The sequence below is a fragment of the Bos indicus x Bos taurus genome, chromosome 12 (assembly GCF_003369695.1).
Source record: "Bos indicus x Bos taurus breed Angus x Brahman F1 hybrid chromosome 12, Bos_hybrid_MaternalHap_v2.0, whole genome shotgun sequence".
NCBI classification, from domain to species: domain Eukaryota; kingdom Metazoa; phylum Chordata; class Mammalia; order Artiodactyla; family Bovidae; genus Bos; species Bos indicus x Bos taurus.
Window position 1 is genome coordinate 13401102 of NC_040087.1, and position 16311 is coordinate 13417412.

Here is a 16311-nt window from a genome sequence, read left to right on the forward strand (position 1 = left end):
TTCTCAGTCAATGACCGCAGCACTTACACAATTTCCAAAGCCAGAAGCCCAGGATTAATGGGTTTACTGTTGATTATTCACTTTCCGTGCATTTCACATGGACTCAGTTATCAATTCCTTCTTTTTTTTTTCTTTAATTAAATGTTCCCTTCACTTCTCTCCCCACTGTGACAATAATTGCCATTATTATCTCATGGCTGGGTAACCACTACACCCTCTCACCAGATTTCTTTGCCACCAGCCTTTCCCCACTCCCATCAGTTCTCTGCAGGACTTAACACAAGTGCTCTCTGGAACTACAGATCTACATTCCACATGTAAGTGATATCACATGAAACTTATCTTTGTCTGTCTGACTTACTTCACTTAGTATGACAATCTCTAGGGGAGGGATAAATTGAGAGATTGGCATTGACATATACACACTACCATTTATAAAACAGATAACTAATAAGGACCTACTGCATAGCACAGCGGAGAAGGCAATGGCACTCCACTCCAGTACTCTTGCCTGGAAAATCCCATGGATGGAGGAGCCTGGTAGGCTGCAGTCCATGGGGTTGCTAGGAGTCAGACACGACTGAGCAACTTCACTTTTACTTTTCACTCTCATGCATTGGAGAAGGACATGGCAACCCACTCCAGTGTTCTTGCCTGGAGAATCCCAGGGACGGGAGCCTGGTGGGCTGCCGTCTATGGGGTCGCACAGAGTCGGACACGACTGAAGCGACTCAGCAGCAGCAGCAGCAGTGTAGTACAGGGAGCTCTGCTTAATACTCTGTAGTGGTCTACATGGGAAAAGAACCTAAAAAAGAGTGGATGTATGTGGTTGTAAAACTGATTCACTTTCCTATACACCTGAAAAGCGTACAGTATTGTAAATCCAGCATACACCAATAAAAATGACAAAATAACCCCACAAACACACCTACACAAAAACAAGTAAAAAACTAGAGCTCTAATCATAGGACTCCCCAGCTTACCACTCTTCAGCCATATCCTATAGCGTCCTTTATTTGTTAGTGTCATTGCTACTCATCATGCTGATTTGTATTTGTTTATCCCCGCCTCTCTATTTCTCCCACTAGGCTCTCATATAGGAGAGTGAGGTCTATGTATTGTAATCCCAGTATTCATCACCACATCTGGCTTGATAAATCCAAGTTAAAAGAGAGATGCTTCAGGAGATGAAAGGATTTAACAAATGCCTCTTCATATCTGGGCATATTGAAGAGGATAAAGGTGTTCCTGGGAGGATTAAACAACCCAACAAGGAAGCTAGACAAAAAATATTCAGAGGAAGCAGAGTGGAATTAAAATGAGTGCAGGCATCCATGAGTGAGAGAGGAAGAGGACAGCTCATGTCCCCATGAGCTGTGAAGCTAAGCTCTTCTCAGAGTGGCAGGGAACAGGGATGCGGAGAGTGAACTCAGAGCTTCAGAAGGAACTGCAAGGTAGGAACCGAGGACGAACTCCGATACCTGTGAGATTTAAGCCACGATAAGGCAGGTGGCACTTCCACAGCTAATGGGGAGTTGTGACGCCTTTTCTGAACACGTATTTGAAACACAACAAATGTCACACTAAGAAACCTGAGGTAAGAGATATATGTCCACTTTAAGTCAATAACAGGGCTTCCCTGGAGGCTCGGATGATGAAGAAACTACCTGCCAATGCGGGAGACCTGGGTTCGATCCCTGTGTTGGGAAGATCCCCTGGAGAAGGGAATGGCTACCCACTCCCGTGTTCTTGCCTGGAGAATTCCATGGACAGAGGAGCCTGGAGGGCTACAGTCCATGGGGTTGCAAAGAGTCAGACACGACTGTGCGACTAACACACAACAAGTCAATAACAGCTAAGGAGAGATTGCTGATGTTAGGCAAGAAAACTTCAAAAAGTTTAGAGCAAAGCAAGGTATAAACTCATGTCCAGAGAACATCCAGGAAATATTACCAGCTCCCAGGCGGGCCTGGGCAGGCAACTTAACACCTGGTCAACTCAGCTGCTGCTTTCCAACCCTTTCAGTTGATGGCTATGACTCTGGAGGAGAAGCCAGGATATACAGAGAAGGGGGAAGCTGGTTGCACAGATGGTGTGAAGCTTGGGATTTGATATTCTCAGTTTCAATCAATGACACCAGAGATGGGGGCGCTCCTGGGAAGTGACACTGTGTATCACAGGCAACACCAGACCACATGAGGATTATTTTGAAACCTGAGATTAGGAAGTGACACTGCTCAGTAAACACACACACACACACACACACACACACACAACTGTAAACCAGATCACAGGGAGCATACCAGAGAGGGCAACAAAAGATGGATGGATGGCCGTGGCCTGGGATCTCCATAGCTGGAGGGAAAATCTGGTTTGATGGCAGTATTCTAATGTCTCGTGAGATGTTAACAGATATTTATTAAAGGCTAAGTTATGTTTGGGGAATCCAAGATACACGCCACTACTCTTTCAAACTGCACATTAGCAGAGTCAAGGCTCTGAGGAAACCCACAGAGAAAGCAATCATCACAGCCTCGTCTAACTCAATGAAACTATGAGCCATGCCGTGTGGGGCCACCCAGGACGGATGGGTCATGGTGGACAGTTCTGACAAAACATCCACTGGAGAAGGGAATGGCAAACCACTTCAGTATTCTTGCCTTGAGAACCCCATGAACAGTATGGAAAGGCAAAAAGATAGGACACTGAAAGATGAACTCCCCAGGTCAGTAGGTGCCCTATCTCGAGATCAGTGGAGAAGGGTGAGACGGCTGGATGGCATCACCGACTCAATGCACATGAGTTTGAGCAAGCTCTGGGAGATGGTGGAGGACAGGAGACCTGGAAGACCATAATCCGTGGGGTCACAAACAGTCAGACACGACTGAGCAACTGAACTGAACTATGTTAAACCCAGAATCTACCATGGTTATTAGGCCACATAAATACTTACACGACATCCACCCCACCTAACAACTGTAAGACACTGATGTTCCATCAGGCCAGTTTAGAAAATCTGGATCTATACTAAGGCACAAGGTATGGATGATAGAAACAAATCAACAATAACAAAAATTTGAAAATTCCTCAAAACTAAAAATATGTGGAATAAAATAAGTGTCCAATACTATAAGGAGGCAAATATTATCTCATGATAAACCAAGACTTTGAGTGTGGGATTTAGGGCCGGAGTACAGGCGGTGCTAGTGGTAAAGAACCCGCCAGCCAATGCAGGAGACATACGAGACGCAGGTTTGATCCCTGGGTCAGGAAGATCCCCTGGAGGAGGGGATGGCAACACACTCCAGTCTTCTTGCCTGGAGAACTCCATGGACAGAGGAGCTGGGTGACCTATAGTCCATGGGGTCGCACAGAGCTGGACATGACTGAAGTGACTGAGCATGCAAGCACTTACCAGTAGAATGGTTCATTTGGGATAAAATGAGCAAATTCGATGAAATGATCTTGAGTAGCACGACATATAAAGAAGGTAGATGAGGAAGTTCATGAAAGTGGGAAGGGGACTGTGGTGATGATGAAAGGGGAGGAACATTAAAGAGGTATAATCGTGGGAGCTCACAATGACCCATCAGAATGGCATGATACAGCAACCATAAATGCATCTGATTTCCTGGGAAATCCTTTTGATAAAATCAGAGGATATGAAAAATGTGTGTCCTGCTTTGTTGATAATTCATATTTCCCAATAAACAGGGAAAAAGTAGTAAGGAATGGGATTCAGTGTCAATTTGATTTGAATAAGCAAGGAAAGAGTAGTTGGTCATTTAGAAATACCAGAAACTTTGGGAGAAGGCCAAGTGCTCATAAAATCTAACCTCTCTGTCATCCTGTCAGAGACAATTTAGAGGAGATTTCTTGGAAGGAAGGGTACGTTAAAAGTTGCCTCAGACAGGTGCTAGCATGAAAACTGGGCGAGGGGCAACATTCTTCAGCTCTATGATTATGGGGGGAAGAAACAGCACCACCCATTAGGTACTTCATGTGAATATACAACAGAGCTGTAAGAACTGAAATGATGTGGAGGTGGGAAAAAAGAGAGGTTGGTAGTACAGAACAGATACTTTAGAAATAGATTAAACGTGCACAAGTGAACTTCCGATAAAAGAAGAAAGTATATCCATGGAGGCATGGACAATTAGGACTATGTATCAACTGTAGAGAGTGGGCAAAACCTTTCTGCATTTAGAAATGGAATACTCAAAAAGGACTCATAAAGGAAATGGTAAACCTTCTTTTTTTAAAAAAGAAATAATATTAAAGAGGTGAAAAACAGACTAGATAAATATTTTTAGAGAATATGAACTGCAAGATTAAAATAATTTTCCAGGTAAGAATGCTGGGGTGGGTTGCCATTTCCTCCTCCGGGGGATCTTCCCAACCCAGGGATCTAACCCACACCTCTTATGTCTCCTGCACTGGCAGGCAGATTCCTGACCAACTGCGCCACCTGGGAAGCCCCTTAAAATGCTTAAAAGCAATGACCAAATACAAGCCAATAAAAAAGTCAGCCCGAATCCTATGTGATAAGTGGATATAGCATGAAAGTAATCTATTTACAAAAGAGGAAATATGAGTGAAAAAATAAATGAAGGAAAATGCCACAATTTAAAAAGAGTAGTTATAAAATAATTTAAGGCAAAAGAACAGGATGCCACCTTTGCATATCAAGTCAGTAAATATTAAATATGCATTTATATTTTGGAAATTAATTGTCCAGTATTTAACAAGAAACTTTAAAATGTTCATTTCTTTTGACCGACTAATTCTACATGTAGGAGTCAATCCAAGGGAAATAATTCTAATTGCCAAAAACTTCTATGCATAAAAAAGGTTCACCATAATATCGTTAAAAAACATCACCAGGAAGAAAGGGAGGAGCAAGAGTTAATGTTTAATGCATGCTTACTATGTGTAGGTACTATGCAGTTAGTGTATGTCATAAGTTATCATATTTCAATCTTACAACTGTCTCATGAAATAGATACAATTATCATTTTAAAGAAAAGGTAAAATACTTAAACTCAAAGAGATTAAGTTCTCCAGAAACTTGGCTAGGAAGAGTAAAATAAAATTAAAAAAAAAAAAAGGAAACAGCTTAAGTGCAAATACAGAAAAACTGGTGAAGATTTATTCAAAGAACCATTCTAAAATTTTAATATAAAACTATAAAATGGAAAAAAAAATTTAGGATAAGGTGTTAATAAAAATACGTAATAGAGATTTCTATATTTAATAGTACTCACATACTTCATAGAGAAAAGACTGGAAGACAACATATACACAGTAACCAAGCACAACAGAACTTTATCCTGAGAGAGTCTCGACAAAGGAAGTCTGCAGGCCGCCACGAGAACAAAGCCAAGTGCAGTTCCCCTGATGGGTGGGGAGGGATGACGCAGGATGCTCCACAAGACCCCGAAAGGCTCAGACGCAGCTTAAGCACTTTGGCTAATATAGGAGATGGAGAATGTAATTCAGGGCAGATACGGTAAATCTTCTACAACGAGTAGGGCTGTAATTCTTTTCATGGTAAGTTGCTGGGAAAATCATAAATCGGTCATGGTTAAAATGTCAGAAGACTCAAAATCATAAGAAAAAAATAATGAATTATTGAGGTTGTGGCTTACCCTGGAAGTCATACAATACTTTCTGAGAGGAGTGGAGGTGGAGACAAGAGTAAAGTGATTTCTGCTGTATGAATATTTCAATTAGACAGCTGGGAAAATTTGGGACAGAAACATATAAATCTGTACTCTCAAGTTATTAGGAGGAAGTATTTGTCTAGATTAGCTTTAGGGAAAAGGGGTCTGGATAAACACATGTTCAAATGATAGAAAATGTCATTTATGTGCATACACACACATCCCATAGCAGACTAAGCCTCTACTGCATTTATTTTACAACATTTTGGGGAATTTTATAAATAGCCTAAGCATAATGTTTTGTAATATTAATGTCTGACTTTCCTTTTCCTGTCTCCCACCTTCCTTTGCTTCCTGTCCTCTCTTCTCCTTTGTTGTGTTATAGAAGAAAGGGCATTACATACACGCTTGTATTCGTGTACACACTGCCACACGCAGTACGTATAACTCACTACAGCTAGTTTAGACCCTTACATGTACTGCCCTATTGACAAAACAAAAACAACAAAAAATCAAATGCTTGCTCAACTCAGCTCAAAGTCCACACATATATGGGTGTGCAACTTAGTAACTCTCCAAAGGCAATAGGTTTATACTTAATGTATCCTGTCAACTCTAATACAACTTGATGTGCAAAAGTGAGTTGTTCTTCTGACATATAAGAATGACCATAGTGTAATTCCAATCCCAAAGAAGGGCAATGCCAAAGAATGCCGAATCTACTGCACAACTATACTCATTTCACATGCTGGCAAGGTAATGCTCAACATCCTTCAAGCTAGGCTTCAGCAGTACATGAACCAAGATACACAAACTGGATTTCGAAAAGGCAGAGGAACCAGAGATCAAACTGGCAACATCTGCTGGATCACAGAAAAAGCAAGAGATTCCAGAAAAACATCTACTTCTACTTCATTGACAATGTTAAAGCCTTTGACTGTGTGGATCATAACAAACTGCGGAAAATTCTTCAAGAGATGGGAATACCAGACCACTTTATCTGTCTCCCTGAGAAACTTGCATGCAGGGCAACGAGCAACAGTTAGAACCGGACATGGAACAACAGACTGGCTCAAAATTGGGAAAGGAGTACATCAAGGCTGTGTATTGTCACCCTGCTTATTTAACTTCTATGCAGAGTATATCATGTGAAATGCTGGGCTGGAGGAATCACAAGCTGGAGTCAAGATTTCAGGGAGAAATATTAATACCTCAGATATGCAGATGATATCACTCTACTGTCAGAAAGTGAAGAGGAACTAAAGAGCCTCTTGATGAGGGTGAAAGAGGAGAGGGAAAAACATGGCTTAAAACAACATTCAAAAAACTAAGATCATACCATCCAGTCCCATAACTTCATGGCAAATAGATGGGGAAAAAATGGAAACAGTGACAGAATTTATTTTCTTGGGCTCCAAAATCACTGCAGATGATGACTGCAGACATAAAATTAAAAGATGCTTGCTCCTTGGAAGAAAAGCTACAAGAAACCTTGATGGCATATTAAAAAGCAGAGACATTACTTTGCTGACAAAAGTCCATCTAGTCAAAGCTATGGTTTTTCCAGTAGTCATGCATGGATTTGAGTTGAACCATAAAGAAGGTTGAGTGTTAAAGAATTGATGCTTTTGAACTGTGGTGCTAGAAAATAGTCGAGAGTCCCCAGGAGAGTACGGAGCTCGAATTAGTCAATTCTAAAGGAAATCAGTCCTGAATATTCATTGGAAGGACTGATAACTGAAGCTGAAGTTCCAATATTTTGATCACCTGATGTGAAGAACTGACTCATTGGAAAAGACCCTGATGCTGGGAAACATTGAAGGCAGGAGGAGAAGGGGATGACAGAGTATGAGATGGTTGGATGGCATCACCAACTCGATGGACATGAGTTTGAATAAACTCCGGGAGACAGTGAAGGACAGGGAAGCCTGGTGTGCTGCAGTCTACGGGGTTGCAAAGAGTTGGACACGACTTAGTGACTGAGACCTGGGTTTGATCCCTGGGTCAGGAACATCCCCTGGAGAATGGAATGGCAACCCACTCCAGTATTCTTGCCTGGAGAATCTCATGGACAGAGGAGCCTGGTGGGCTACAGTCCGTGTGGTTGCAACAGTTGAACACAACTTCAGGACTAAACCACATTAGCGACATGGCATAATAACTGTCAGTTTTCCACTGAAAATTCTGGAAAGGCAGAGAGGCAGGGACCACCTCTGCACCAGGACAGTGCCTCAAAAAACGTGTGTTAAGTGAGTGAATAAGTTGAGTAAAGTGGATACAGGAGACCTGAGCATCTTTCCAGGCAGCACAAATCCCATCTCACTGATGACATCTTTCCTCAGACCCCAGGCATTGATCCTTCTGGAAATTACTATAGTACTAGTCTGAACCACCTCTTAGCCCATGATTCTACCCATTATTTTTTTTTTTTTGCTGGTTTTTAATCACTATGTTTTTTAATTCGGGGAGACATGCTCCCTGAATCCTCAAGGACACTTATATAGGTATATATTTATTCTATTTCCCAAAGCATTTGTTACAGAGCACACGGAAAATCAGCAACAAACTTGTTAAATTCAATGATGAACTCTTTCCAAAGACTTCCTACTTTGTGACGTCTCCAAACATTTTCTCTCTCAAATGCATTACTATTATGACAATTCCAAAATATGATGGAAAGAAACCATGGAACACAATGTCAGTTGACTCGGGCTTCTAAGCCCTGCCATTTCAGTGCTGGAAAAGCCACCCACCCAAACTCCGGGCCCCTCTTCCCCTATTTTTAACATGGGAACACGAACCTTAGCCGCAACCACCATTAGGACCTACCTGTCTCAAAGAGAAGACTGGAATCAAATGCTGTAACATCCGTGGAAGAGCTTTGCAAATTGGAAAGCAAATATTAGCTCTACTATTTACCTTTTTAAAATACAAAATTCATGTTGCAATGCCATCAGTGAGAGATACTGCATGTGAGTTTTTTTCTGGGAACGGCTGTTCGGCAGAAGAGCGAAGTGACGAGGACAAGACACTCAGGCACATGGCCTGCCAAACACGCCCTGGGCATAAATCCCAGGCCAGGCTCAACATTTGTGTGTGGAAAGATTACGAGGTGCCAAGCACCCAAGCCTGCCGGCGCGGCTGCAGACATCTTCCAACCCCAGAGAGGGCTTACCTGACACGAGCTGCTGTCCAGGCAACCCCACGGGAACCATGCCCAAGTTATTCATGGCGGTGGCCCAGGCGGTGGGGTCTGTCACCGACATGTTTAGCTGGGTCGCGTCTATTGCGATGCTCCCCAAACCATCGGCCGCTGCGGGTGGGAAAGCAAACCGACTTAGATTCCACTGGCGAGGGTGTCTGAAAACAAATTGCGTTTCTGGAGACGTGAGGCTTCCTTTAAGCACATTCCCAAATCACAAAAAAATACGGCACTGTAATTGACACCAACACTTTCTCCAGACGTCAACATGACGGAACACATTCTGGGAGGAAACTTAATGACATGCAGTTTATATCATACTCAGCGTGCCATTAAGGACGCACCTCTAGGGGGAAAAAAAATGAAGAATCACTTCCTTTTCCCAGGGAAACATTAGTTAAGTTCCCCAGTGAAGAGGACTCTTTGGGTAAAACAAGTCAATTGGGTAAGAATAAATAAATTTGTCTGTTTGTGAGTATAATTCTGAAGCAGGCACACCCTCTAACTATCTAATACAAATCTCCAAATTCAGTTGTTGAGCACTGAAAGCAGTCCTGATTGAATTTATTAAGACTTACCTTATAACACATTCCATCCTTAACAAATAATGAACATTCGTACATGAAATGCAGGTGCCTGTCTGAAGTGACTCCCAAAATATTTCTTACAAGCACAGACTTTTATTAAGACAAAATAAATAATATTGAAAACAAATAGCACAGAGCTAAAAAAGAAGACAGCAAAATATATCAAACTGGACTTGATGCTCTTTTTTGTTTTAAAGAAATTTATTTTCTCAATTATCTTTGGTTAAAGTCTTTATTGAGTTTGTTACAATTTTTGCTTCCGTCTTATGCTTTGGTTTTTTGGCCTGGAGGCATGTGGGATCTAAGCTCCCTGATGGAGGGATCTAAACCACACTCTCTACACTGGAAGGCAAAGTCTTAACCACCAGCCCACCAGCGCAGTCTGAGTTAACTGTGACGTTCACTAGTTCCACGGCCTGGCTTGTTTGAGGAGCCCAGGCTCCTGCTTCGACACGTTTCCATGGCTGGGGAGCCTTTCCACTATGATGCAAAATGCCCGCCTTGTGTCCTGTGCTGGCCACCGACATTTACCTGCAGCCATCATCTGAGGAAGCTGCTGGGAACACTGGGTGATGCTCTCAACGCCACCTGCATCTACGACTGAATTACGAGCATCCTGAGCGGCAGGAGCGCTTTGATGGCTGAGTGCAGGGTCCCCGCGGACATCATCGGATTCTGCAAAAGGGGGAGAGCAGTGGGGTGAGAAAGACTTCTGGGGCAAATCTGTCGTCTACTCCAAACAACAACAGCAAACAAACAATGGCAATTTGCAGTGGCACGCACAGAAGCGAAGTCGCCTCCTTGTAGAGTCTCAGTTTCAGCGGCCGGGAGACGTGAGGGTCAACCGGCGACCACCTGGAGCAGGGCTGGCTGAATAAACAGCCCCTCTGTGGAGCGGCTAGTACCTGGCCTCCAGCTGAACAGACTTCACAAACGGAGCTTATCAGGCCCCGCACAGCCTCCTCCACACACGGCACATCAATGGAGAGGGCAGACTCGCGGCACATGTGATTTTTTTAAGTTCAAAAATTAACTGATGTTATTTTCGAAGACAGTCATCTGTGAAACATATTCAGACAGGGAGAAAAAGTGGGGAAAAGGAGGAAAAAAGCAATAAGCTATTCACGGTGAGATTGGTAAAGGACGTGCCCAAAATACAATCGTGCGAAAAGGTGAAAGGGAAGAATGGCATGCCGCCTGCCCATCGAAGAAGTGCAGAGGGTGATGGGGCCACCGAGGAAAAGCACTTGCTTTTTTTTATTTCTATGACAAGATATGATTAACTGGCTGTACCTTGCTTGGTCTGAGTTTTCCTGAGAATTGAACAGCTTATATATAAACGTATTTTTATAAGCCTTTTCAAAGCACTTTTCTAACCAAAAAAACCCACAATAAAACATTACAAAAAGTTGCAAAGGGCCCCTCCAGACTTCACTATTTTTACAATGCTATGCTTTTTCTCCATCCTTAAAAATGCAAAAACATACCCTTCCTATGTACATGTTAAGTGCACTTTCACCAGCTTGAGACTAGAAGATAAAATATATCACTTGAATTTTACATAGAAGGGTAAAACAACTGAATGCAAAGTATTTATTTTTATTTAGGTATCCATTTAGAAATTTTTATTACATGTGCTTCTTTTAATAGGTATTTTAGAATTAGTGTTACAGTCTGTGTGTTAGTATATCTAGTATGAAGATTGGCCCTTTGATTTCTTTGATTCTTAGGTGGGAGAATCAGTGATCCCTTTGAACACTACTCTCAATAAATAAATAAATTTTCCAGGTGAGTTTAAGTTTCATTCAAACGGAAGCTCAGGTTTCAATATCTCAAGGATAGGTAGGTATTGAGCAAATTGTTCCTTTGGTCTCCATGAATCCCTAGCCCTCAGCACAGGGACATGAGAAATGGTAGGGAATTGTTTTCCATAGTCTATCAGGAAGATGAAACCTTTTCATCAAGAAGCAGTCCAGGTTTGATGCACGATACTGGATGCTTGGGGCTGGTGCACTGGGACGACCCAGAGGGAGGGTATGGGGAGGGAGGAGGGAGGAGGGTTCAGGATGGGGAACACAGGTATACCTGTGGCGGATTCATTTCGATATTTGCAAAACTAATACAATATTGTAAAGTTTAAAAATAAAATAAAATTTAAAAAAAAAGAAGCAGTGAAATGATTCCAATTTTGGGAGCAAACTGTACTCAGGACAAATGTTTTATACTGCGCAATTAGACTCTTCCACCTAAATGAATTCAGAATGTGTTTATGTCTTACATGCCTCCATTATCTTAGGCAATGAATGCCATCAAAGAGATTCTCACCATGTAAAATAAAGCCAGTAACATCAAGGCATAAGTAACCAAATGCCTGCCCTCTCGCTGTACACTCACTAGCGACATTTCTATGGTGGAACCTTAAAGCAATTTTCTTCTCTCCACATCCACCTATTTCAGAACACCAAAGCAGAGACAGGCTAGAATGTGTTCATTCTTTTGCTCAAATGGCCCAGAAGTAGAGGCAGATCGGATCACTGCAAGGCCACTGTTTGTCTTACTTATCGCCCCACTCAAGTTTAGTTGGCTTGCTTTTTTCTTTTCTAGCTCAAGTTCTCCCCAAATGGGCATTAATCACAACTTTTTCCTGTCCAATGAGTCTGCAGTTCTGGAACACTATATCAGAGAACATCCCTCTGTTGTGTAGGCTTTATGACTTGCACCTGACCGGCCATGTTTCACTTTGCCTTTTTCGCTGTAGCGTTTTAGGGGTAGTGTTAGTCTTCTTGGCTTTTTAACTGTCTGTTCCAGTGTTCGTTTTCACTTTAATGACTGCGGTCTTACAAAGGGGCATCAAGTGTCCTGGTGGCCCATAGCTTCTACCTACACTTTGCATCACCATCTTAATAAACTACTGTTTCATGGAGAAAAAACACTAACAAACTGCTACTGTTTCACCAAAAAAACTATTGTTTCCTTGGCAAGTTGTGCTTTGTAAACCTAAAGTTGCCCCTAATGAGACTTAATTATTATTCTGGAATTTATGAATAGTTGCAACAGTGATTTTTATACTCTACTAACTTCTATTGTTCCTATTGAGTACCTGCCTCTCTAAATGATTCAAGGCCATAATACCTAATTTATCATTCTAATCAATTTCTCTGCCTTAGTTTTCTTATTTCTAAACGATACAAAAGACTGATATTCTTAATGATGTTTATTTACACACAGACATGTGGGGAGTTAAAAATTACAGCTAATAAAGCACTTGGAATAAAGCAGGTATTAATTATTATTATTTTATTTGGAAGTGTAGCTTGACATTAAGGTACCCTGGGATCTTGGTGTTCCACTGGATAATTATGTAATTAATTTTAAAACAGTTAGTAACACTCAATATTTCTAAAAGTAAGGGCTGCCCTAGTTTTCTGTGTCACATCTAAATTGTACCGGAATATTTCTTCCTTTTCCACTGTTCCTTTGTAAAATAATGTAATTTTAAAAATGTACAAATGTTTCTCTCTAGGTTTTTTTTTTTTTTTCCAAGCTATGAAACTACAAAAGCCTTCAAGAGATTCATGATCAATTGTGAAACTGGCAGTTTCTATTTACAGCTATTAGTGAGGTAAGATTATTCCCAAACAATCAGGAATTGGGAATTCCCAAATTCCCAATGTATAAAATGCCTAGGATAACAATACAGTTTTGTCCAAGGTTCAATGGAAATCTAACCTGTTCTTTGTTAAGTTTCATTCAAGTACAAAATCTCACACCCAATTTCATAATTGTTCAATACAATATATTTATACTCAGGATTTTACTGGGCTGTATCAATGGAGCAAATAGCTTTGAAACTCACCAACGCTTTGACTGTGTGGATCACAGTAAACTGTGGAAAATTCTGAAAGAGATGGGAATACCAGACCACCTGACCTGCCTCTAGACAAACCTGTATGCAGGTCAGGAAGCAAGTTAGAACTGGACATGGAACAACAGACTGGTTCCAAATAGGAAAAGGAGTACATCAGGCTGTATATTGTCACCCTGCTTATTTAACTTATATGCAGAGTACATCATGAGAAACGCTGGAGGAAGTACAAGCTGGAATCAAGATTGCTGGGAGAAATACCAATAACCTCAGATATGCAGAGGACACCACCCTTATGGTAGAAAGTGAAGAAGAACTAAACAGCCTCTTGATGAAAGTGAAAGAGGAGAGTGAAAAAGTTGGCTTAAAGCTCAACATTCAGAAACTAAGATCATGGCATCTGGTCCCATCACTTCATGGCAAATAGATGGGGAAACAGTGGAAACAGTGGCTGACTTTATTTTTTTGGGCTCCAAAATCACTGCAGATGGTGACTGCAGCCATGAAATTAAAAGACACTTACTCCCTGGAAGGAAAGTTATGACCAACCTAGACAGCATATTCAAAAGCAGAGACATTATTTTGCCAACAAAGGTCCGTCTAGTCAAGGCTATGGTTTTTCTAGTGGTCATGTATGGATGTGAGAGTTGGACTATAAAGAAAGCTGAGTGCAGAAGAATTGATGCTTTTGAACTGTGGTGTTGGAGAAGACTCTTGAGAGTCCCTTGGACTGCAAGGAGATCCAACCAGTCCCTCCTAAAGGAGATCAGTCCTGGGTATTCATTGTAAGGACTGATGTTGAAGCTGAAACTCCAATACTTTGGCCACCTGATGTGGAGAGCTGACTCATTGGAAAAGACCCTGATGCTGGAAAAGATTGAAGGCAGGAGGAGAAGGGGATGACAGAGGATGAGATGGTTGGATGGCATCACCAACTTGATGGACATGGGTTTGGGTGGACTTTGGGAGTTGGCGATGGACAAGGAGGCCTGGCGTGTTGCGGTTCATGGGGTCGCAAAGAGCCGGACACGACTGAGCAACTGAACTGAACTGAAGCCTAAGAAAATATTGCTTGGCCTAAAAGAAAGACACAGGCTTCTCCTGCTCTAGCACAACTCTTTGCACCTGTCCAACTCTTACAGGTCCCAAGCATACACACATGCACACTCTGTGAGTAATAAAAATCCCACACACTGTGAGTAATAAAAATCCATCTATAACTGTCCACAAAACAGATTCCTATTAAAAAATGCTGAGCACTAAATTTTTTTCTTTTTTAAAAGAATGACCTAAGTCCTTAGTTTCATGCCTACCTTACTAGAAGAATAATTATACTGAGGAAGTCAGTTTTATTAGTTTCTTGTTGAGAGTTGATTCCAAAGGGAACCTATCTCATAGGACATCTGAAATTTTTTTAATTTACAGGAAGTAGTCGTAGCATTATCATGGGTTACTTTTATAGAAAAAAGAAAAATGCATTCCCAAAGCTCTACTTTCTACTTCTATTACTAAGAAAATATTCTCACTTTGATCTCCATGTAGTCAGTAGGATGCTCTCTGGAGGTTATGGAAATGCTCATAGTTTAAAACAACACAGAATATTGTTAAATTGACATTACTTATGTTTTAACTCCATGATTTTTAAGCAACTATTTAGGAATAAAGGAGACATTTCTGCTTCCTATAATGATAAACAGTAACTCAGTAATTTTCCCACTGAGGAACAACCAGAAGAGCCTAGTATCTTTCATCAGTTTTATAAAATTCTCACTGTTATCTCTTCAAACACAAAAGGATCACAAAGACATGTTTAAATTATCAAAGAGGATTACTAAACAGGCTTCTAAGGAGAACAGGTCCTCTTAAGTGATCTAGGATCTGGGTGGAATCTGTTAAGTTTCAAGGCAGAGTGGAGGTGCTCTGCAAAATGTGGTTAAAAAGAAAAAGAACACCAAGGCTAAATACTTTGAGGAGGGGAAGAAAAGAAGGGATCTTTGGGGGTCACTCATGAGAAAAGGGGACTTCAGAGAAGAGAAATGACCAAATCCAGACTACTGGGAAATATACAGCGTAGATCTTGCCCCTGTGCCCTCTAAGGAAATGTCAGTAAAGACTACATTACATCTTACTAATAGTTTTTATATGGGAGTAATTCTTGGATGGTGGATACCCTTTAGAGGCAAGAGCCTGAAGAGGATAATAAGGAGGCAGTTGATGACAGAGACAACTCAGGGTACTACGTGATAACACACGATGAAGTTTTCATATCTGTTAAACAGAAAGGATGTTGGATATTAATGATCAATGTCTCCTGATTAGTGTGAAATAAAAGGATTAACGTTTGGAGAAGGGATTTCGATTATATTAAAGTTTATGAGGCATGAGATTTTGTGGGGGGAATTTCTGATGAGAGAATTGCAGGGTAGGAATACTACATCAACTAAAGCTAGAAAGGTCCTACTTGGTAATGGAAGAGAAAAAGCCACCTCTTGGCAGAGGACGAACTGGGCTGGGGTCGACTCAGGCAGGGTTGAACCCTGTAGTACTTTCTATCGAATCCGTGAAATCGACAGGGCTTTTTAAATAAAACCTGACCTATAACCTTTAGTTTTGTATTGGTATGTTCATGAAGTCACTAGACTCTTTTCAAAGGGGCCATGATGTGACATGTCTCATAGCCCGGTGCACCCGAGGAGAAAAATGCCACTTCTGTGCTGAGTAATTTTTAGCTTGTCCTTTGTGGCTCAGCTGGTAAAGAATCCACCTGCAATGCGGAAGACCTGGGTTCAATCCCTGGGTTGGGAAGATCCCCTGGAGAGGGGAAAGGCTACCCACTCTATTCTGGCCTGGAGAATTCCACGGACTGTATAGTCCATGGGGTCACAAAGAGTCAGACACGACTGAGCGGCTTTCACTTTCTTTTAAGGCAAGAAGACAAAGGAGATGTGTATTCCCTCCTCTGTGTTCCCACAGCGCTGTGTTCTATACACCAGC

General features: G+C 41.5%; 1 protein-coding gene across 4 annotated transcripts in view; it reads right to left on the reverse strand.

Moving 5' to 3' along the window:
* ENOX1 (ecto-NOX disulfide-thiol exchanger 1) overlaps nucleotides 1-16311 on the reverse strand; it is a 343215-nt gene that overhangs the window by 245753 nt on the left and 81151 nt on the right. For 3 of the 4 annotated variants that reach the window (XM_027557160.1, XM_027557161.1, XM_027557162.1), the window contains 2 exons: nucleotides 9984-10127; nucleotides 8839-8976 (listed from right to left, as the gene is read on the reverse strand). In XM_027557160.1, the coding sequence (XP_027412961.1) occupies nucleotides 8839-8976; nucleotides 9984-10127 (282 nt within the window). Of the gene's footprint in view, nucleotides 1-8838; nucleotides 8977-9983; nucleotides 10128-16311 lie in introns of those variants that run through there. The other variant, XM_027557163.1, reaches the window with a different exon arrangement.